This window comes from Oculina patagonica, chromosome 4 (assembly GCF_052425735.1).
Source record: "Oculina patagonica isolate OP01 chromosome 4, crgOcupat, whole genome shotgun sequence".
Classification (NCBI taxonomy): domain Eukaryota; kingdom Metazoa; phylum Cnidaria; class Anthozoa; order Scleractinia; family Oculinidae; genus Oculina; species Oculina patagonica.
In genome coordinates this window covers 26,672,189-26,696,317 of record NC_135761.1, presented here as the reverse complement: position 1 = coordinate 26,696,317, position 24,129 = coordinate 26,672,189, and the positions used below count along the sequence as shown (strand labels likewise).

The following is a 24,129-nucleotide window of genomic DNA, read 5'->3' as shown; positions in this document are numbered from 1 at the left end:
TACCAGAACAAATCTCGATTTGCCTAAAGTGGGCGCGGAAACGGTATCGGAAGTTGTGCAGAATACCTGGAAGTGGGTATCGGGAGATGTGATAAATCCCTGAAAGGTGATTGGTCAATTATGACTGAATATAATCGAGTCTCTGCGTAGTGATTGGGTGATGATGACAACCCATCAACGAAAACACGTGCGCACTCGACTACAACGCTTCAACTAATTCTTGCAACCGTTGGTTAAAGTTCATTTATAGCTTAAGGTAAAGATATTTTGTGGTTTCATTCGAAGTCTATTTATTTTACAAGGTCTAAAAGTCGAAAACTTTTAACAAAAGAGTTCGCGATTATTAACTGGCAGAAAAGAAGGAAATCCAGATTTTCACGTGAAGAATAATTCACATTTAAGTTGCGTTCTCTTCATTTCACTAAGTCTCGAAGACGAAATTTGTCCAGGAACGAGTACGAACATATCTTCAAGATTGTCCGCAAATTACGATAAGCAAGACACAGTCTAGTACCGCCATTTGCCAGGCACAAACTACTGGAACAGAGAAAAGTGTTGATCAGTGCACCTCCAGACAAGATTTGCAAAACGATATGCGACATCAAGAAAAGGGAATTCAAAAGAGATCTCGAGATTATTGTTTAAGACGAGCGGCAGGCTTTGCATTGACAGAGGTGAGGAATTATTTGTATCGTGAGAAATGGTTTCTATCGTGGCCTATTGTCATGTACTCTGTGGGGAAAAATAGGTTTTAAGCATCGCTGTCTGCAGGTTAGCAACGTGGGAATTTAATTGAGTTCATAGGGAAAAAATCCCAATTATACCATGGCCACAAAGCGTTCTGCCAGTATAATTGAAATTATATAAACAAACGAAATAAGGAATATATGAGAAAACATCAGGAAACGTTCCGCTTTGAAAAACGAAATGCAGCCATCAAGAAAAGGAATTCAAAAGAGATCTCAAGATAATTATTTAAGACACGCGACAGGAGTTTGTATATTAACAGAGGTGAGAAATTCTTCTTTCGGCATCCTTTCGACTCAACTGTCAAGTTGATCATTTTTGCTTGGGCTCTCAGCCCGAATATTGAAAACAGCTGAGCTTAAATGCTAATTTTAAAACGTTTAACTATTGCTAAAGTTGAGCAAAACGTGGCAAAATCATGTCAGGCTGTTTCAGTCGCGTTCTTGTAACTGTAATCAAATTTACGTTTATCATTCAGATTTTGTTAAGCATAATTTCGCTATGTTTTGGTAATTCAATTAAGTTTTACAGTTCATTTTCAAAAATCGTATGTCCTCGTTCCATCTTGAAAAGAGAAGGCCAGAAACCATTAGAAAATAGGATCCGCCAGGGAGTATTTTCTTCGTAAAGACCCCAATTTAGTAGATAGAAGAGCCAAGACATCAAGCTAAATAATGTGCAGAAAAGAAAAAAAACTGATTAACAGCGGGGGCAGCCGTAGTGTCAACTATTGCAGGCCCAAGAGGCCTGCAACCCTAATCTTGACAGTGATGAGCGCACTGCGTATAACGCGTGCGCGCCAGTTTGGACGGTTGGCCTATCCGGGTAAAAAAAGATGCGTTTTGAAATTTACTCGGGTCAGTGTGGACGGGGCCGGGATTTTAATGCTTTTCAGTAAAGAGTACTAAAATTGACGAATAGGTCTTCTTGCTCATGAAATGCACCTAGTACAACAGAATGGAGATATAAAGTAAGTTGTTGTTGAAAGAAAAAGGGAGCCATAATAATTTTTAGGTGTTTTTTTCAGACCACAAGAACAAAACTTGAAAAAATCAGCCTGACTTTTTCAAGTTGAGATCTTAAGTCCCTGATGCATGACAATAATATCACTTGTTTATCGCTCCAGTACGCTTGCATGGTGAGTTTTAAAAAAATTGGACCACTTATCGTTGTTTCCATATGACTTTAGGCTCTTGAGTTTTTGAAGTAAAACTAATTCTTTTTGCTTATTATGCGAAACAATTTACGAAATTTTTAAAACCTGACATACTGTTTGACTGACGTCTTTAACAAGAGAAAACCAAGTATCGTGAAACGTTTGGAATTAATATTCAATACAACCAGGTAAACAAATTGTGCTATTAAGAAGACATTATGTGATATATTTATATATTCCACCCAGACTATAAAAAGAAAAGTAATTTCCGCTTTGAATAACTTAAAAGTCAGAATTTTTTCATTATGTTTATACATTTACAAGGGAAAATAAAAAAGAAAAATTTTCCGCCTGGTCTTTTTTCAGCAGTTGGCAAACGAACGACACTGGAGATAGTGCAGTTCATTCACGAGTTATTTGGCGGTAATAACAAATTCTAAGCCGTGAGAAAATCCTTTCCTAAAAAATAAAGAACAAAAACCTTTTACTTTATAGTTTGGTATATAGTTTCTGGACTATTTACCGGTCGCGCAGATGATAGAATGAACCATAGTTAGAATGAACTGAACTGAACTGATCTGATCTGATGATGTATATGTTAATCTTGGTGTAGATGCAAGAAAGATGTTTCAGTAACACAAACTACTTGAAAATAAAATTCGAGTTTTCCCAACACGAGTCGAGCCGAACCTAACTCTACTCCTGTTCCTCTTCTCATTATGAATGATATTTGGCATAGAAAGGTTTCCAAATTGGATGATTTTTAAACATGACGATCTAAACATGAGAGCCATATTGTCCACCACTTCAAGCAAAAACATTCTTTGGTGAGCTGAGTGAAAGGAAAAGTTTTCCGTTAGACACTTTTTAACTGAGCTTTTTAAAGTACCATTCAACTTACCAAATCATAATATATAAAATAAAAGTGAAATTATTCCCTTGCCTACTACCAAAAAAAACCCGTTTCCTTTTTGTTTGTTTGTTTATGTGTTTGCTTGTTGTTTGTTTTTTAGCACCAAGACGAGGTTGAATATCCTTTTAGTTCAGATTTTACCTGAGGGGAAAGTTCTACATTCTGATAATTGTTTTGTTTCGTTTTAGCCGGTGATCTTATACTTAACAGCGGTGAAGAACTAAAGATCAACACGACTGCTCCTTCCATTACATTTTCAAGTTACAATTACACTGCATCGCTTCAAAACAGAAGCTCCTTACATGGCAGCCATCGTGTTGCCAACATAATATTCAGTGGTAACATTGAGTTCAGGAGCGGTTCAACAGTTGAAGTATTCGGGAAGTATGGCCTTAGTATAACAAGTCTGAGTGGAAACGTTTTAATAGAAACTGATGTCAGCATGATTTGCGGGGAGACGGTGCTCGATACAACATGTCTTGGTGGATTCACACAGTCATCATCTCCAGTCATGGCTGGAATAAGTTCTCCCAAAACAGACGCCATATATGAAGGTAAGTAGAGCATTGCAGATATCCCGTTTTCTTTCTAATTTGTAGACAGCTTTTATGTCAGGTCAGAATATCGTGTCTGATCATCACTCACATTTTTTTTTCTCCAGGAATGACGACTGTTTTTCACTAAATCGGCACTGATAAATGAGGCATAAACAACCTCGATATCTTTTCACAAGAGATAAACTTTTCGCTAAGGAAATCTTAGATACCCTCTTCCTACGAATGGATTTGTCATAACTGATAAATTAGCATATACCGTAAAAATTCTAACCCCCCCCCCCTCCCCCCCCCCCCACCATACACATACACACACTTCCTGATCTATTGTTGTGTTCAGTTCAATCCGCGCAAAAAGGGCAAGTATGAAAAGAGCAGTTAAATAATTCCTGATAAGTAGTTTCTTGGATATAGATTTTGTTATGAAATTTAGCGATATAAAATCACGACGTTTCGACCTCTCCGAGGTCATTTTCAAGTGCGAATAAAAATATAAAATTAGCATAAATATATTAAAATAGTAAAATAGGCAAAATTGTCACGAACGCTGAAATGCGATAAAATATGTAAAAATAAGTGACAAAATATTAATGAAGTTAAAAGGGGTTAAAAAAAACTTAAAAATACAGAAACAATAAAAGTAATTAAAAAGAAAAACCGACCTAAACAAATAGTTTTGCGCGGATGGAATCGCATTGTTTGTTCAGAGTTGGTTTCAGTTCTTTGATAAAAAACATTTCATAAATAAGGCAGTCAAACTTGCTCTGACACTTCTTCAAAATTCTAAAAAACTGCGCAATGTCATCTGGGGCCATATCGTGTTGTTCCTTGAGGTGTTTGCCAATGGCCGATCCCTTGTGTTCTTCAATACGTTGGTGAAGATGTCGGCACGTGTATCCGACATACCCTGCATCACACAGGTTACACTGAAAATTATACACAACGCATTGTTGATTCACAAGTGGTGGCTTGTCTTCCCTCACTTTGATTTCATCCTTGATTTTCCGACTTGTGTACACGGGGCTGATGTCTACCTTGATCTTCCGACTGAGGTCTCCAAGTTGTCTGCGGACCGAATTTGCAGATTTCTGGTCTTTGAAAGGCAGCACGATTCTGATTGGGTCTTGCTTCTCAAGATCGTTTTGTTGGGTAGGTTCACCCTCGGACACTTTAGACTCAATAAATTGACGGATGGTAGACTGTACAAGTTCTTCTGGGTAGCACAGACGGGAAAAGGTCACTTTGAGGCGTTCACACTCTTGATGAAACAATTTCCACGAAGAAGAGAGCTTGAATGCACGGTTGAGCACGGTGTTCAATAGTGATCGTTTATATCTTACATCCACATGGCTATGATAGTGTAACAATAGCCCGGTCTCCGTAGGCTTTCGGTACACCTCCGTGTCTAAATGGCATCCATTCCTGATGATATCCATTCCCAAGAAGGGGAGTCTGCCATTTTCTTCAAGCTCCATTGTGAAGTTGATAGAAGGATGACTGTTGTTTAATGTAATTAAGAACTCAGAGGCTGTTTCTACATCAGGCATTGCGCTAAGCGTATCATCGACATAGCGTTTGTAGAAGGCAGGCATCTCGTTTCTGGTTTCTAATTGTTTCTCGATGTTGCACATGAATGTGTTAGCCATGAGAGGTCCCAGTGGCGAACCCATAGCAACGCCGAATATCACCACAACGAATATCACCGAGGGAAATCCTAGCAACCTTTGAAAAGGCATATTGGAAACTAGAACCGAAGCTTAGCAGCGACGATAAAGAATTAGCAGCCGCAACATTACGATCGATTGCCCTTAATTACAGCGAACGCAAAGGTCCAGCACCACCTAAAGCAATGCTGCGAGCAATAGGCCAGCTTAAGAAGAGAGATGACATCGTTGTTACCAAGCCTGATAAGGGCTCAGGAGTAGTCGTAATGGACAAAACTGACTATGTGCGTCTGTTGAAGGAGTCATCCATTAATGACGAGACAAAGTTCACGCCCGTAGGCCTTGAGAGACCAAGAACACGAGGAAGACCTCCGAAGCATTTCCATCCGTTGCTTCAGAAAGAGAAAGAGTTATCCTCGGTGGTACAAAGAATCTTGCCCAAAGCTATTGCTGATTCAGTAATCCAGAAAGGCTCGAGACTTGCCCATCTTTATGGTTTGCCAAAAACCCACAAGAAGAAGCTAGCCATGCGTCCGATCTGTCGGCTACTGGAACATACAATTACAAGCTTGCAAAGTGGCTGGATGAAAAGTTAAAACCCTTGTCCGTCAACGACCACACCGTCAGTGACATTTTCCAATTCGCCAATGAACTCCATGGGATGGAAATCAACGACCATGACATCTTAGTGTCATATGACGTATCTTCACTTTTCACCAACGTACCTGTAGATGAAACCATTGAAAACATCGCAGAAAGAGCCTTTGAAAACGACTGGTTCAACAAAGAACACAATCTTAACATCACGAAGTCGGATCTGATTGAGTTGTTACGAGTTGCGACGAAAAATCAGCTTTTTCAGTTCGAAGGAAGCCTTTTCGAACAGGTGGACGGTGTTGCTATGGGTTCGCCACTGGGACCTCTCATGGCTAACACATTCATGTGCAACATCGAGAAACAATTGGAAACCAGAAACGAGATGCCTGCCTTCTACAAACGCTATGTCGATGATACGCTTAGCGCAATGCCTGATGTAGAAACATCCTCTGAGTTCTTAATTACATTAAACAACAGTCATCCTTCTATCAACTTCACAATGGAGCTTGAAGAAAATGGCAGACTCCCCTTCTTGGGAATGGATATCATCAGGAATGGATGCCATTTAGACACGAAGGTGTACCGAAAGCCTACGGACACCGGGCTATTGTTACACTATCATAGCCATGTGGATGTAAGATATAAACGATCACTATTGAACACCGTGCTCAACCGTGCATTCAAGCTCTCTTCTTCGTGGAAATTGTTTCATCAAGAGTGTGAACGCCTCAAAGTGACCTTTTCCCGTCTGTGCTACCCAGAAGAACTTGTACAGTCTACCATCCGTCAATTTATTGAGTCTAAAGTGTCCGAGGGTGAACCTACCCAACAAAACGATCTTGAGAAGCAAGACCCAATCAGAATCGTGCTGCCTTTCAAAGACCAGAAATCTGCAAATTCGGTCCGCAGACAACTTGGAGACCTCAGCCGGAAGATCAAGGTAGACATCAGCCCCGTGTACACAAGTCGGAAAATCAAGGATGAAATCAAAGTGAGGGAAGACAAGCCACCCCTTGTGAATCAACAATGCGTTGTATATAATTTTCAGTGTAACCTGTGTGATGCAGGGTATGTCGGATACACGTGCCGACATCTTCACCAACGTATTGAAGAACACAAGGGATCGGCCATTGGCAAACACCTCAAGGAACAACACGATATGGCCCCAGATGACATTGCGCAGTTTTTTAGAATTTTGAAGAAGTGTCAGAGCAAGTTTGACTGCCTTATTTATGAAATGTTTTTTAATCGGGCGTGGCCGATTTATAGTTTACCCTTTGGTCGTCCTAGAGCGTAGTCTCCTGGCGCGGCCAAAAAGACGGGGATAGCTTGGGGTTGCTACAAAACCGCTACGGGTGACGCATACCGCAATGGTTTTAATTTTAGTTTTGACAGGAAATCGTTGCAGGCACACTTGGTCGACTTTTGGGTTAATGTGTAATCAGGTTGTGTTTTTTTGCTTCGGCGGAAGGACAGAGAAAAAAGCGTACGGGGCAAAGTACAGTATGGGGCCCAGTTCTCGGCCACTTTTAACGTAAACTTGTATTTCTTACCTCAGAAGAACCGCAGGAACTTGAAATTTCTCCCAGAGCAAGCTACATTATTCAGCTTTTTGGTGTAAAGCTATCGACCGGTCAAAAATTAATTTGCCCGAGCAATAATAAAAATAAAAGCTCCATTTGTGGGCCCAGTTCTCGGCCACCTTGGCCCAGTTCTCGGCCACTAAAAAGCTTGTGCGTAATTATCTGTAAAAAAAATGCTCAATTAATTTTCACAGTCATAAAATCACTCTGTAAACCTATTTATGTTATATCGATCCCAAATTATTTTTATGAGGCTTTGTTTTACTTTAGAAAAGAAGGATTTTAACGCGCCTAGTTGCCTATGTGCAGGTTCTAGCAACGCATTGTGTGACCCGTGCATTGGTTTATTTTGCAGTGAAAAGGTCTTGAAAGATTTAGGTGTTGTAGAAATAATAGACAAGACAAGAGTCAGCTCAAAACTTAGAGATAAGATTGAACTTTATTTTTAAAACATTTATTTCTTTCATTCTGGCAGCAGCAGATGAAATTATATTAAAAACCAAGCGCTAAGCTGTGATAGCGAGCAGGGTGGCCGAGAACTGGCAAATACGCAAACGTCGAAAGAAAAAATTTCAAAGTAAATTAAGACCAAAAAATACAACGGTTCAACGAAAAGTTAACTAAAGCAGAAAGCTGATTTATTCTACGTTTCACATGCCAAAAATTAGCTCGTATGGTGGGGGCTTTTGGATAAAATACGAATTTAACTACATCCATGAATTTTAAGGAGCCGTAAACAAACAAATTTTTCGGGAATGCAAATTCACCTACCTCCGCGTAAACTCGACGTGTGAGCTTTCTATATCGAATTGAACGATCAAACTCAAGATACTTAGAGCACATGAATCAGTCTATCGTTTGAAGGAAATACCTTTTTCTTTTAATTCAACTGGAGTGTGAAAAAACGCGTTAAACACAAAGTGGCCGAGAGCTGGACCCGGCCGAGAACTGCGCCCCATACTGTACTGATATTCACCATTGTGAAATTGCACTTACTTTGACAAGTTTGAACTAGTTTGCTAAAAAAAACACTGCGTGACATCAATGACGTTACCTTTTTCATTTACAAAAATAACTTTTTAAGGTAACGTCATTGATGTCACGCAGTGTTTTTTTAGCAAACTAGATGGTTTGCTGGTTTCTGACTATGAATGGGGGTGTGATCTTGCGGTATATTTTTTGAGCCTGACTCCGCCGTAAAACTTTTTTTTTATTTAGCAAGAACTGTGTCGATTTTCATTTCTGAACAATTGGTCGTCAAGTCGTTTGTCACAAAGAGTAGAATGTTTGTACAGCATGTTTTGGAATTATTTTAGATTTGGTTAGTAAGACGCTTCTGAAGACCTGAGCAAAACATTGGGAATGTACAGTATTAATAGGAACTTGAATGGAATTTTTCACAAGTTGGATAAAGGTATCAACTGAAAAAAATGGACTTCAAAATGAGAACTTGGATTTTGTTGTAATTAAATTTTATCGCGGATTGGATGCATAATATCACGGCTTTGAAAGTCTTCAAATAATTAGAAAGGTTCCTTTCTTCCTTTTGATCTTATTGTTATTTTCATGTATTGATTATACGAAAAAAAAACGGGTTTTCACTGAATTGCTTGAAGTATTTTTAGACGTGATAATATTGGCTTAATCAAATTACATTGTGCACGAAATATTTGTTATTCTTTTGTCTTGAAACTTTGAGGAAATTGAAATTTTTGTTTGACAGTAGTGTATGAAAGGCATTTTATAGAACTGAATAAAAAATAAGAAACATTGATAAAGGTTATTTCAAAGATTTATTTTGCCTGATTTTGAAGGGTTTCAGGAGTTTTAAAGAGTGCTGGTAAACGGCTGTATGTTGTTTGTGATTACGGATCTTATTTAGTTTCGAACGCTCTAATTTTTGAAAGGTTAAAACAGGTTAAAACCGGGCGGTTTCATGAGTTTTTTGGGTAGAAAGGTACGGTGGTGGTCAAAAAAAAATGTTTAGAAAGGAATGACTGTAGTAGCACGTAAGTCGGAGGTTTGCGTGAGTCACGGGGTATAGTATGCGTGAGCTGGATTTCCGGCGTCATAACGGCATGTTTTGTTAATCGGGCGTGGCCGATTTATAGTTTACCCTTTGGTCGTCCTAGACGATAGTCTCCTGTCGGCTAAAAATTACGGGGATAGCCTGGACCAATCGGTTTCATTTCAGTTTTGACAGTAAATCGTTGTAGGAATACTGGGTCGACTTTTGGGCTAATCTGCAATCTGGTTCTCTTCTTTGCTTCGGCGGGAGGACAGAGGAAAAAACTTAAGGGGTAAAGTACTAATAATCACCATTGTGAAACTGTAGTTGCTTTGACAAGTTGAAGCTATTTTTAACCGGGCGGGGCCTGGGTCCGGTTCATAATCTGCCTGGGGTTTTGTTTTTGTCGTTTTTTTGTCGGTAAATCGTTCCAGAAGGAGGTCACGGTCACGCAAATTTTGATGTTTCTGGCGATCGTTCATTAAATTGATATTCAAGCGTTTGGCTCAGGGCTTGAACATTCACGTTGCGATTTGACATGTCCAAACTATTTTTAAATGAAAATATGAATTATTTTTCGTGTGTTTTGCAAGTGTTTTTGAGTTTATTTTTGGAATCGAAACGAAAATTGCAAACCCAGCAAAAATTTGTCAAGGCACAGGACACACGTCATCACGAAAAGGGGAATTACCTAGCGAATCTCGCAGTTAGAATTACGTGCTTCGAATCACGCGACTTCCCAAATGCTTCTGAAAGCTGTTTTTTTTGGGGGGAAATAGCAGTTAAACTTAAAGAACTTGATTTTAAAGCTTCTTTAATTTTAACCGAAATCAATTTATGCCATTCAAGTGGTTTGAGTGTAGTTTGTTTGAGATTCGGAACAATATAAAAATTTGCAAGCACAGGCAGGAATTTGTTGATGCAAGTTTATTAAAGAAAGGGATGACGTGAGTAAGAGAATTTTCGCTCACTGCTACAGTTCACGCAAACCCCGTGACTCTTGCAAACCGCGGACTTAAGTCGTCAGACGACGCTAAACGAAGAAATACAACGGGATGGCCTTAGTCTAGTCTTTATTTTGGCGTGAAATGGACTTCTCTTTAATGTCATTCAACTGGTTTGGGTTTATTTTATTCAACATCCGGAACAAAATAAATACTGCATGCGTAAGCAGAAATTTATCCGGCCAGGCATGTGGTTTAAAACAGGAGATGACGTGATAAAGAAAGTTCATGTCACGCACACTCCGTGACTGACGCAAACACGGCTTGTGTGTTTCTCAAGTGACTGCTTTTCTAAAGTTTTTTTTTTACAAAGCGGCGCCGTGCCTTTCTAGCCAAAAAGCTGAAAGAAGTGGTCCAACATTAACCGCCCGGTTATAAACTACTTGAAGTTCTTGTTGTAAATAAAAGGGGTAACGTCATTGATGTCACGCAATGTTTTTGTGGGAAACTTTTGAAACTAGACGCTTTGCAGGTTTCTACAAATAGCAGTGTGATCTGGCGGTACATTTTTTTGAGGCGGACTCCACTTTAAAACTATTTTTCATATATTTAGCAAGAAGTATGTCGATTTTCATTTCCGCACAGTTGGGCGTCAAAGTCGCCTGTCACAAAGATTAGAATGTTTGCACAACTTGGTTTGGGACGGTATAAAACGCAGACCATGCAGACTGCAGACTGCAGACTGCAGACCGTGCAGACGGTGCAGACCGTGCAGACCTTGCAGACTGAGTAATTTTTTTTCTTCTTTTTTTACATTGTGTTTCACAAAACTTTTCACGAACGGTTTCCGAAGTTCGTTTGAAATTCGCGAAGTTCGCTACGAACTTTAGGGGGAATTTCATTAAGTAGTTGTCAATCAAATTACGAACTTGGAAACGAAATTGTGAATTTCACGTGCAGCAAAGTTGAAAGGTTGAGGAGTTCGCAAGTTGAGAAGAAGTTCGTCCAGTTTGTTTAATTTGTTGAAATGAATTCGTTCCCAGTACAGCAAAAAGCAATCCCAAGTCTAGTAAGGCAGGACATCAACGGACTAAAAAGCAAGGCTGCCCTGAAAATGGTTTGTGAATGTTACAACTGAGTTTTCCCAATGTCACCCGACACCCGACTAAAAATAGATTACAAGTTCTGCCGTGTGCAGTTTCGAAGGAAAAAATTTCAACAGATGAACCGGTTTACATATAAAAATACTGTTTGTGTGTGCCGTAAAAATCTTCTAAAGAGAAAAAAACGTTTTCCTTCTTGAATACACATCATTCAGTTTGGAAAATCTGCGGAAAATCAGAACTTTTCAATTCCGTGTTGTTATTATACTTCTGTGCCGGTTTACACAACACGCAAGTCGCGCCATCTGTCTGTTCGTGATAAACTCTGTTCCTCTGAAATAATTTATATTTGCAAAAAAAATAAGCTTTGGTTAAAATTTTTTTTACTAATAAACAACACTTGCTTTGGAACAATTGAAATATGTATTTATTTACGAATTACTTATATTTTATTATTAAGGACAGTGTAAAAAATGTTGGGGGATTTCTCAAGAAAACCCTGTATTCCCAAAGCATAACTACCAACCGAAGCATTTGTTTACGTTATAAAATTGAACTAGAAACCTGAACTTAACAAATAAACTGCTATATCCGACCAGTTCGTTTTACCTATAACTTACAGTGTTCCAATGTTTACAGTGTAAAGCGCTCTCTGACAGTAGAAGAAAACTCAACAAGCTGGAAGCTAAATAAAATAATCCTTGACCTTGAAGCCAACTTTAGATGATTTCCTGCCTTCCTGGACTTGAAATTGCCTTTCCTTGTACCGTGAACGGATTCATTTCACCAAATTAAACCGAAACTGGACGAACTTCTTCTCAACTTGCGAACTCCTCAACCTTTCAACTTCGCTGCACGTGAAATTCACAATTTCGTTTCGAAGTTCGTAATTTGATTGACAACTACTTAATGAAATTCCCCCTAAAGTTCGTAGCGAACTTCGCGAATTTCAAACGAACTTCGGAAACCGTTCGTGAAAAGTTTTGTGAAACACAATGTAAAAAAAAAAGAAAAAAAAATTACTCAGTCTGCAAGGTCTGCACGGTCTGCACCGTCTGCACGGTCTGCAGTCTGCAGTCTGCAGTCTGCATGGTCTGCGTTTTATACCGACCGACTTGGTTTGGATATATTTTAGATTTGACTAGTGACGTTAGTAAGACACTTCTCAAGACATCAGCAAAACATTGGCAGTGTACAGTATTGGTGTGAACTTGAATGAATTTTTTACGAGATCAGTAAAGCTATCGGATAAAAAGATGACTTGAAAATGAAAACTTCGAATAATTATAATTAAATACCAATTGAATTTTAGATGAGAAATTCCGGAAGTGACATCTGTGTTTAAAATAGGAATTTTTGTACAACTTAAAGTTCCGATAAAAAGACCACATGTTTGGTAAAAATCACAGACAAACATGATCAGGAAAACAAAACAGGCCAATTGGTTTTATTCACGAAAATACAACTTTCTTGAGAATGAGTTTGTTAACAAGACAATGAAATCGAATTACATTTCACACGAAATTTGCATACATTTGAACTTGCAAAAAAGAAGTATCTCTGCCAAGACATAATAGCGTCAGACCTTACATTAATAATTATTGTATTCTGATCTGATTGTTATTTTTTATGCATAACTATTTGAAAGTGGTTCTCATCGATGAAAACAAAACGGTTTTTCATTCACTGCTTGAAGTATTTATAGACGTGAAAACATTCGCTTAATCAAATTACATTCTGCACGAAATATTTTGTATCCATTTGTCCCGAAACTTTGAGGAAATTGAAATTTTTGTGGACAGTACTGCATAAAAGCAGTTTATAGAATTGAATAAAAAGATAAGAACCATATTGATAAAGGAAATTTTAAAACTTTATTTTGGTTCATTTTGACGAAATTCAGGATTTTCAAAGACTGCCAGTAAACGGCTGTATGGTAGCGGGCAGAAGTCGGTTCGTTTTGAATTTTTCAATACGGTATACAAGTTACAGGTCAATAAACAGACCCTCTGTACAGTAAAAAACGTTTTGGGAACAAACCATTGTGAACTCATTTTCTATGTTGATCAGTAAAAATCCTTAGTACGACATGGGGCTTGTTATCAAGTTTGTTAGTACGTTAATACTGCAAGGTGTATAACCTCAGAGAATTATTATCAGTGTGTTTTGTTTTATTAGCGGTTTATACTCCAAGGTCTTGGAATGGGAGATCAAAATTAAGGCAAATTTCTGATATTATCTGATTGCTTGGCACAGATTAGTACGATACTTAATTGGTTGGGAAATTTAAACAAACATTAAATTGAATGAGAGTAGAAAGGGAGGGACAGGTGGGGGTGAAAGGCTAAGGAGATGGAAAGGGAGGGAGAATTAAAATCCATGCTTGGTTATATCACGCAACCTTTGACTTCTGTTGTTTTCTCACAAGAACAAAAATTAAGATTGGGTTCTACCTGAATTTGAATGGAACTTTAAGAGATTTAAAGAAGGGATTGAATAAAAAGAATGGAAACACCTTCAAACAGTTGACCCCCTCGCAAGAGCACTCCGGGTTGTCAGGAGACTGTTTGGTGTCCGTCCACCAATTTTTAACTTCAAATTCAAATTTTAAAATCACATTAAATCTTCAATATTTCTTATTTGTCTACATTTTACTAATCCTTTGAGAAAAACTATCGCCTCCCAGACATCCCCCAAAATCGTTCAAAAATTAACAAAATACTGCAAAACGTATATATATGGGATAAGTAAAGCTTTTTTGGATTCCTTGAAACGCGGCTGAAATGGTTTTCAGTGTTTTCCAGCCCTTATACTTTGGATCAGTACTACTATTCTTCACCAGTTTCTATTACAGTAATGGTATGAAACAAATACCTAATCATTGGTCAATAAGTTGTGATCATTTTCTTGACAATAGTACCTGATTAGGAGTTGTATACTGTTCCATTAAAGTGCAAGGACTGGAAAATACTGAAATGCGTCAGCCACCTAAAGCGTTGGAAAACTTGGTCTTCAGGTAAAACCCCGCCTTTATTAAAAGGCTGTCAAAATGACGTTGCCATGGTGATTTCAAGTTACTGGCACAATAACTAATCCTACCAAATTATTGCGAGATTAATTTTCGATAAACGCGCAAAGTTTGGCAGCGTTTGGTTGAATCTTGAAAAAGTTATAAGCGTCAAAAGTCAGCGAGGGTCTCAAAAGCCCCCCCCCCCCCCCCCGGCCTGAATAGGTTTAAGTGACTGTTTTTGCAGTGATTTTTACTGTACTGTACCCTGCCTTTCAAGTCAAAACAGATAGCTAATTATTAAGCGCCCGATTTTAAGCTTCTCAAGCTTCTCAAGCTTCTTGTTATCAAAGAACTGAAACCAACTCTGAACAAACAATGCGATTCCATCCGCGCAAAACTATTTGTTTAGGTCGGTTTTTCTTTTTAATTACTCTTATTGTTTCTGTATTTTTAAGTTTTTTTAACCCCTTTTAACTTCATTAATATTTTGTCACTTATTTTTACATATTTTATCGCATTTCAGCGTTCGTGACAATTTTGCCTATTTTACTATTTTAATATATTTATGCTAATTTTATATTTTTATTCGCACTTGAAAATGACCTCGGAGAGGTCGAAACGTCGTGATTTTATATCGCTAAATTTCATAACAAAATAAATAATTCCTTCGCGATAAAACGCCATGAACTTCGATCAAGTGATGTTAAACTGCACCTACCCAAACTAAAAATTAGTTCTTTCAAACGATAGCCTGATTCTTGTGCTCTAAGTATCTTGAGTTTGATTCTTCAACTCTCTATAGAAAACTCACGCGTCGAGAGTAACGCCAAGGTAGGTGAATTTGCTTTTCCGAAAACCTGTTTGTTAACGGCTCCTTAAAATTCATGGATGTTGTTAAATTCGTATTTTATCCGAAAGCCCTAACCAAACGAGCTAATTTTTGGCATGTGAAACGTAGAATAATTCAACTTTTTGCTTAAGTTAAGTTTTCGTTGAACCGTTCTATTTTTTTTTCATATGTCTTTTGCGTATTTGCCTATTCTCGGCCACCCTGCTCGCTATCACAGCTTACCGCTTTAGTTTTTAATATAATTTCATCTGCTGCAGCCAGAATAAAAGGAAGAAATGCTTAAAAAAAGGTTCATTTAAAGCTTTAATTTTTGAGCAGACTCTTGTCTTGTCTATTATTTCTACTGGCAACACCTAACTCTTTCAAGACTTTTTTCACTGCAAAATAAGCCATCTAAATGCATTTAAAGCTTTAATCTTTTGGCAGACTCTTGTTTTGTCTATTATTTCTAACTGGCAACACCTAACTCTTTCAAGACTTTTTTTCACTGCAAAATAAACCATTTAAATGCATTGGTCACGTAACGCAATTCTGCGGCTTTGCCAGAACCTGCACATAGGCAAGCAACTTGGCGCGTTGAAAACCTTCTTTTCTAAAGTAAAAAAAAGGACTTAATAAAAATAGTTGGAATCGACATAACATAAATAAATTTACAAAGTGATGATTTAATGACTGTGAAAATTAATTCAGCCTTTTTATACAGAAAACTACGCACAAGCTTTTTGGTGGCCGAGAACTGGGCCCACAAATGCAGCTTTTATTTTTATTAGTATATGACTAGTGCTTGGAGCCGATATAACGCGCGCTGTGATTGGCTATTTTTAAGGCGGGATTTTCCCGTAATGCCCACGGGCATTATGAGTTATTGTTAATGCCCTACAATAAAAGAGCACGAAATAATTCCAAACCAGTGTCGTTTTTATCGAAACTGCACAGCTGTACAAAATAAGTGACAATGAACATTCTGAAAGTGAGTTTTATTGTGCTGACGAGTTACAGTTTCATGAAGGAAACAAAGTTGTAAACGAGGGAAGTGACCGAGTTGGTGCCAGACAGCACGAAAACAACAACAGCCATGAAGAAATTGAAGCTTTTGTGAACGAGCAAAAAAGCAAGAACATGGCAAGAAAAACAGCTAGTGACACATTCCAGCGTTATTTAGCCTCAATAGACAAGGTTAATGTACAGCTTCTGTACTTACCGGCCGGTGAGCTCAACCATTTGTTGGCGACGATGTTTTTTAAAGACGCCCGGAAAATCAACGGTGAAGAGTACGAACCCGATACCCTTTTGGGGTTCCAGCGAAGCATTCAAAGATTTCTTTCAGATGGGAAATATCCTTCTCGAACTCATTAATAATTCATGAATTCACAAACCAATCGGGATACACCGATTTGGTCAGGTGCGTGTGGTTTGAAAACCCGATCATGATGAAACACTGGACAGAGGCCATTCCACTATAGTTAAATGAAATATCAAACACTAGCGTTTGATAAAACGTCAAACCCTTGTGATGCAGGGTTATCCTAATTTAAATATTAATGACACAAACACCGACTGAATAGACAAGCTTTATTGCGCATGCCCGTTCCACGCACATTGCTGTTCATCCCCGTCCAGCTGTTGTCGAGGACGTGAGAAATAGAGTTTTGCCGTTTTCGTGAATAATATATTTTGCTTGCAATTAGGCGCCGATTGAGAAGCTATTTCAAAAACTCGTGCTCCGTGTTTCATCGGGGTTTCGAAACACTCGAAAAAAATAAAAGCACTCGGCCTACGGCCTCGTGCTTTCATCAGTTTTCTCGTGTTTGGAAACCCCGATGAAACACTCGCACTCGTTTTTGAAATATTACATCAAACATTCTTATTGACAAGGAATTTGAGAAGTCACGTCAAGTCCTTGCCGCCAAGCGGAAAAATTTAGTACAGAAAGCCGGCAAGGGAAACAAGCCAAACGCCACCTGCTCGCTTACGGATGAAGAAGAGGACAAATTCTTCAAAAGTGGTCAGTTTGGTTTCTCTAGTCCTGAAGCTCTCCAGAGAACCATGTGGTGGTTTCTGTCCCTCCATCACGGCTAAAGGGCCGAAATCTGAAATTGTGCTGGGGAGATGTGGAATTACAACAAGATCAAGTCCAAGATGGCCGCGAGATGCTTGTCTTAAATGAACGTTGGTCGAAGAAGTGGAAAGGACAAGAAAATGGCCACCAGCGAGCTTTCCAGCCAAAGATTTAAGCATTTCAAAAGCCACAGACCCAGGGGGGGGGGGGCGGGGGAGGTGTCTCTAAGGAAAATGTTGGTTCAATCATCACTGCCAGTATGACGTCACGCTTCGCATGGGTGATATTAAAGATGGCGGGCAAGCGTCAATCGAGAAATGAGTCAAGAATGTGGCATTTTACTCCGTTACCTTCCTTCATTTACTCACGTCAATAATGCAGAGATGTTAGCGAATGCAACCGTCTCTCTTCTGCTATTTTTGGTAGATAAGACGTTATATTCATTTTTTTAAATCAACCTTCGCAAAGTGTAGAATGATCGATGAAATCTGTAAACAGGTCGAGCTTTCGAGGGTCCTTGCACAGCGAATTTAATTTTTATTGTAACAGAAATAAGAGGTTTGGCACAGGATGTACGGTTCTTGATGTATCTGCAGTTTCAGACTTTCAGCATTCGTGGATCTTCATGTCTTTCCCCTTAAAGGTGAAAATCGGAGCAATCAAGAGGAAAAAGGCGCTACACGGTAATTCCAGTTGGTCACCCATCCATGTATTAATCTCGCCCGACAGGACTTAACTTCAGCCAGGTCGGATGGAGCCTGCGCTTTCATTGGGTATTATAGAAAAACAACACACAATAACTTTACTCAAGTCTTTATTAATCGGTAATTTATACTACTTGTCTTGCGGCAACGAATTTGAACTCATGTCTATTTCGCACAACACGTTTTTCCTCGTTCAAACCACAATGAAAGCGCTTGCTCAATTCAAGCTGGCCAAAGTTAAGGCTTGCCGGGCGGGGTTAACTCTTGAATGGGTGCCCGACTCGAAATATCCCGTGTTGTAAGCTTTTCTTTTTTCTTTTTTTTTTTCAGGAGGTATGCAATTAATGAAATTTAAGAGTCGTCACGGCAAGGAAAGCTCCAAAATACAACAGAACTGCACAGATACCAACAGTAAAACATTATAATAAGCCAATGAATGCGAATAAAAATATATGGAAAAAGAATTTTACATGAGATCGCGAAGCAGCGATCGACGTTGCTGACATGTTCTGGATAAAAATTATACCTTTGCACTCGAACGGAAAGACATGAAGTTTGGCTAACTAAAGCGACACGGAAGGCCCCGGAGATTGATCGTTAATATTCAAGGAATAAAACCTCCTATTATGAAGCGGATTTGAGAAAAATGTTTGGGTGAAAAGGTGGATATTTTTGATGGACTTCGCTTGACCCGAAAGCAAAAAGGGCGGTCCCGTCTATTGTCCCGTTCAAGAGTTAAAAATAATAACCAAATTACAGGAAAACGGGCGCTACAAAACAGAAACAGATCATACACACAGAAAGTTAAGGCATCAAACCTAACTACTGGGAAAGAACTAGCGAACAATACCGATATAAGCACTAATGATAAGCTTTTCTGGACCTCCGTTGTGGCGTACTCGCGATTTTATCCCGCTCATCTGGCCAAACCGAAGGAATCGCTCGCGCGTTGCCATGTGACGTCATACTGGCAGTGATGAGTCGGTCACGAATAAACAACTGGAAACAATAGAGTCACCTGCCCCCCCCCCCCCCCTGCACAGACCAGAGGAAATGAATCAACCAGATTCACCATTCTTTTTAGCTGTTCGATACGGTAGCCGTCGCGAAAGAAGCGATATTTGGTACATAAAGGCGGCACTGGGAAAAAACCAGATTGGAAAATTCCTGATTGGCAGCAGAGAATGTAGGCATTCAAAGAACCGGAGAAAAAGTCAGCAATCATTCTGTTCGTAAAACAAGCATTTCAAGGCTGCTACACGCCAACCCGCCTGAGAATTTTGTAGCTCAGTTTAATTATAAGCGGGCACAAAAATACTCAAAGTTTGCAGTCGTATAAATCAGCGAGTGAGCAGCACCAGCGGCAGATGTCACACATCCTCAGCAGATCGCAAGAAGTCGCAAACCAGTCGTCTCTTTCAGATTCTAATTCCGTACAGTTTTTGACTAACGAAACATCTACAATCACAGGGCAGTCAATTAAATCGGTACAGCAAGTAACAACAACACATTCCCTCGCTGTCACACAAGGAAGTAATCAGTTGATTCCAGTCTCAATGGCCCAGTAAAAATAATTCAAGGAGCACAGAAGAAGCAAAGAGCTGTGATTGAAAGTAATGAAGAAGTTTGAACAAAAAGCTTATTCTCTTTCGCCACAAGGCCGTTTGACTTAAACGCGTTACCTCGATGAGTTATACACCTGAGCCCGCGATATGATCACGTGGAACTGGTCAGCGGACACCTTGTATTGACAGCTGTCAGTTGACTATTACGTTGATGCCCAGCAACAAATAAGTGAAGGTTTATCTATTTCTGAAGTGCGCGACACCGTACGTACGCGCCCGCGAGCCATGCCGCTAGCCATGATGACCATGAAAACTCAAGTTCATGGTTTTCCTATTTCTGTGGATTTTCTATGGGTATGGGGCTCCGCTCTGCGGCCCTTCGGGCCGCTGTGGAGCTTCGCTAATAAATTACTTATTAACTTCGAACGTTCGGTCTTAACGTGAAAATCTCAAACCTCGGCCGTGTATGCTAGTCCGAACGTGACAAAATATCAAGTGGGTTAATGTTTTATTTTAAGATATATTTTTATAAATCATCCTTTTTATATTTATGTCAAGTTGTCATTTATTTATGTCAAAAAACATTATCTTATGTCATTCTGTTTTTTGCTATATCAAATGATGTTTTCATTAAAACAAATAATCATTGTTTCATACATAACGTGATTGATCTTGATGTCAAGTTGTCGCACATTTTTACACATCAAGAACGTTTATTACATGACGTACTGAGTAATTTTTTCATGTCAAGTTGTCGCACATTTTCATATATCAAGAAAGGAGAGATAATCTTTTGATCAGCAAATATCGCGGTCAGGCAGGAGTCTGGGTATGACCAGTTGGGCACGAACAAAATGGCGGCCAATAATCGGTTCGAACGTCGATAGGTTGTTTAGCCCCTGGTCGATTTTCCCAACGATGTCGATTAGCCCCGAACCCGAAGTCGATTCAGGGCCGTAACCAGACCTTTTCCATGGACGTGGCAAGATTTTGATAGTGGGTTCTGGGGGCATGCCCTGCAGCAATCTAGAAGGCAAGAATCTCTTTCAGAGAAAAATCAATCTTGTTCAACTGGGGATTATTTTGCCAACAAAATATATTTTGTTTTTAAGTTTGGGTAAAAATTTAGACGACGCGTGAGTGCGTCGTCTTGCCTCTTGCTAGTTACGGCCCTGCGATTAGCCCCCCAGTTTGTCCTTAAAACTGTCGGGTTGGGGGCTAAACAACTTCAGTTGGTGGCTAATCGACCCGGCGCTTAATGTCTTGGGGGCTTATAATATAACTTATAAACGACCTACCCGGTATATTCGAACCGATTACTGGCCGCCATTTTGTTTGTACTCAACTGGTCATACCCAGACTCCTGCCTGACCGCGATATTTGCTGATCAAGAGACGATATCTCCTTTCTTTATTTTAAGATATATTTTTATACATCATCCTTTTTATATTTATGTCAAGTTGTCATTTATTTATGTCAAAAAACATTCTCCTTTATCATTGTGTTTTTTGCTATATCAAATGATGTTTTCATTAAAACAAATAATCACTGTTTCGTACATAACGTAATTGATCTTGATGTTCAAGTTGTCGCACATTTTTACACTTCAAGAACGTTTCTTACATGACGTAAGTAATTTTTTCATGTCAAGTTATCGCACATTTTTATATAACAAGAAAGGAGAGATCCTCTTTTGATCAGCAAATATCGCGGTCAGGCAGGAGACTGGGTATGACCAGTTGAGCACAAACAAAATGGCGGCCATAACGGTTCGAATATTGGCAGTTTATAATAAGCCCCCAAGACGTTAAGCCCCGGGTCGATAAATAGCCCCCAACTGAAGTTGTTTAGCCCCCAACCCGAAGTCGATTAGCCCCCGAATAAAATTTGTCGAAAAACTTAGTAAACTATCGAATACTACAAACAAATTGATAGTCAGGTACCCAGGAGTCCAAAATGTGACACCCACGGGCATTTTTGTCTGATTTTTGGCAACATAGCTATTTTTACTAAATCGACTACGCAGATTTCGAAAATCAATGTTGCCAAGCTTAATTCTTGCGTTAAGATGACGTTTTGATACATTTAATTATGACGTCATTGTCCAAATAAGGAATTTTCTTTCCTTTAGCTATTTTAAGCATAATACATCCAGAAATTCATTTAAAGCATTGTTAGTGTACTGTAAAAATGATTTTAAGAATTTTCTGAGAGTTTTTACGCTGCTTCTGTGAAAATCAAGCCCTTCAGTGACAACTGACCACGCCCTCTTAAACAAAATTCACCCTTTTACGGGAACCTTATCACGGGTGTAGTTTTGTTATTTTGTCAAAGAACAAATGCGATTTTTGTATTAACAAATCGCTATAGCTGCAATAAGAAAGAAAAATGTTGTCGTCTTGCCACACTGAAGCTACGATCTAGCGAGCATCAAGAATGACGCCATTACAATTTTCATATATCGAGTTTCCCTTGTTTCAGCATCTCGTTTAAGTTTTGTGGTAAAATAAATAGAAATAACATCACAGTTAATGTCGTAATATATCATCGTTGTTATAGTTAGAGATAAAACTTAATTGTTTGTCTTGTATATTGCTGAATCTAACTTACTTCACAATGCAATTATTTTGTCTGTTATAGGCTCATGATAAAGATTTTGGTTCAACGCATGTAAAATTAACGAATTCAAAAGGATCATAACGTTGCTCCTTGCTCTCAGGTTTAAATCTGTCTATAATATTTTTAATCAATATTGTAAATATTTTTAATATATCTTCTAAACTTTTTCAAAAACACTGAACAAATATTGCTTTTTAAACAAGTTTCTTTAAAGCGCCTTAGCGCAGGTTGGTATAGAAATTAGCGTCGGTCTTGGTGCATCTACACAGCCCAGAGCACATGATGCGATTTTCTAAATTCATAGCGAAGAGGCACATATATAGCCAGTGGTCAGATCGGATTTCTTAGGGCCTCTTTACATGAGAGCCGAGATGAGTTTCGTCCCGGGATGAATTTCAACCCGGAATGAAAAAGTTTTCATTTTATATGAGCGTGTTCATCCCGAGATGCCGGGGCGTAAGTCGTCCCGCCCGAGTTGAGTTCATCTCGCCCGTGCTTACATTACAATACATCTCATCCCGGAAAGACTGTTTACATGGCGTTTTTCGTCACGTTTCATCCAGGGATGACATTTTATCCCGGTGCTTAGGACAGAGATGAAATCGTCCCGGGATGAACTCATCCCGGGACGATATAACTCATCCAGGGACGAAATCATGTAGACAGTAACAAGACAATGACCAGACACCGAGGTGAATTCATCCCGGGACGAAAGTCATCCCGGGACGAAAACTCTCATGTAAAGAGGCCCTATTATACATTCAACAAACAAACGTTTTCTGCGGAGGTAGTGGTGTCAGCTTCGAGGACATCTTCGCCGACCGAGGAGAGAAGAACACAGTGTTCTGTGAAAACTCTCCACAGATGGAAGAGGTGCTGTTACAGCCGGTGATGGTGTGAGATGGAAACAACGGAACTTGATGAGTTATCAGGAAGATTTGTTGAGACATCCTCTAAAGTTATTTACATTCGATTCTCTGAAGTTCCTGCTCATATACACACTGTTGATGAGAGCTTAGCGCGATCGATGCGCCAGGAGAATTCGAAGTAACAGCAAGTCTGTGCCTCGAGTGGAAACTATTATGTTGTCGACATGCCCGCTAAGACTGACTACATAACGAACAAACTTCGTATCAGCTTCCTCTTGGTTGGATCTCAAAAAGGCTACATCTAGGCCAGGATCTGAGCAGAATCCACTTCGTATGAAAAACCACCAGATATACTACGATTGCATAGTCAGTGCCTGCGAGATAAGTTCATCTGAGAGAACCCGTGCGAAGTCCGCTTTGTTGTCTCCTAGTGCCAAAAATGCTCGCCACTTGATCGGCCGCAACGGAACCTCTCTTACGTACTTCAATGACTCTGCTCACAAGCCGCGCCGTGTTCTTGGAGCGTCGACTTCTTGTCGTTGCTTTTATGGAGTGCCTCCCATCGAGTAACACATCGATCCTCTGTTATCCAGGACCTTTCCGTAAAACAGTCTTCACGTAACATTCCGCAAAGCCATTGAAAGCATTTGCATGTTTTGGTTTGCCAATAGCTGCCACCATAATTAGTATGCTGCCACCAGGGCGAAGCCATCGAAGATTAAAACTGACTTAGGGCACTTGACTTTTTCTCTGAGAACGTCTGCTAAAATTGACTTCTTTCACACTTGTGGGGTTCATTTCTGCGAAAAACAGTGGCACCGCTTGCATGTTTATCTCGCGCCTGCCTTCATACACCGTCACTAAACAACATAGAATACTCTGGTTTCCATGCAAATTTAAAGTCTTTCTCCTTTTGGGGCTAGTTGCAGCACTTTTTGCTGGCAAATAGAGGTGGATTATTCTTGCGAACAGGGTCACGAAAGTTTGTCTCCAATCCCTTCTTCCCGTTCCCGTTCTTCCTCTCTGTCTGAAGATAGTATCCTCCATTCCACGAATCGTTCAAGCTGAGTCTGTCCAATGGAAAGATCTTGTTTTATTTCTAGAGTCACGAGATCTTTCTTGACAATTTTTTGCAGTGTCTCATTAGTCCGTGACAAGAACAACCCGAATTTTGTTGTGTGGAA

The 24,129-nt window shown here is 39.3% G+C and overlaps 2 protein-coding genes and 1 pseudogene across 2 annotated transcripts in view; 2 read left to right on the top strand and 1 right to left on the bottom strand.

Moving 5' to 3' along the window:
• Nucleotides 1–24,129, top strand: part of LOC144650048 (polycystin-1-like protein 2) — a 117,830-nt gene that overhangs the window by 45,306 nt on the left and 48,395 nt on the right. The gene's annotated exons all lie outside the window — the stretch shown is intronic.
• LOC144652742 (uncharacterized) lies at nucleotides 4,008–5,040 on the bottom strand. Its single transcript, XM_078512797.1, has one exon. The coding sequence runs from the start codon at nucleotides 5,038–5,040 to the stop codon at nucleotides 4,033–4,035; it is 1,008 nt and encodes a 335-aa protein (XP_078368923.1). The 3' UTR covers nucleotides 4,008–4,032.
• LOC144652077 (uncharacterized) lies at nucleotides 5,220–14,769 on the top strand (annotated as a pseudogene).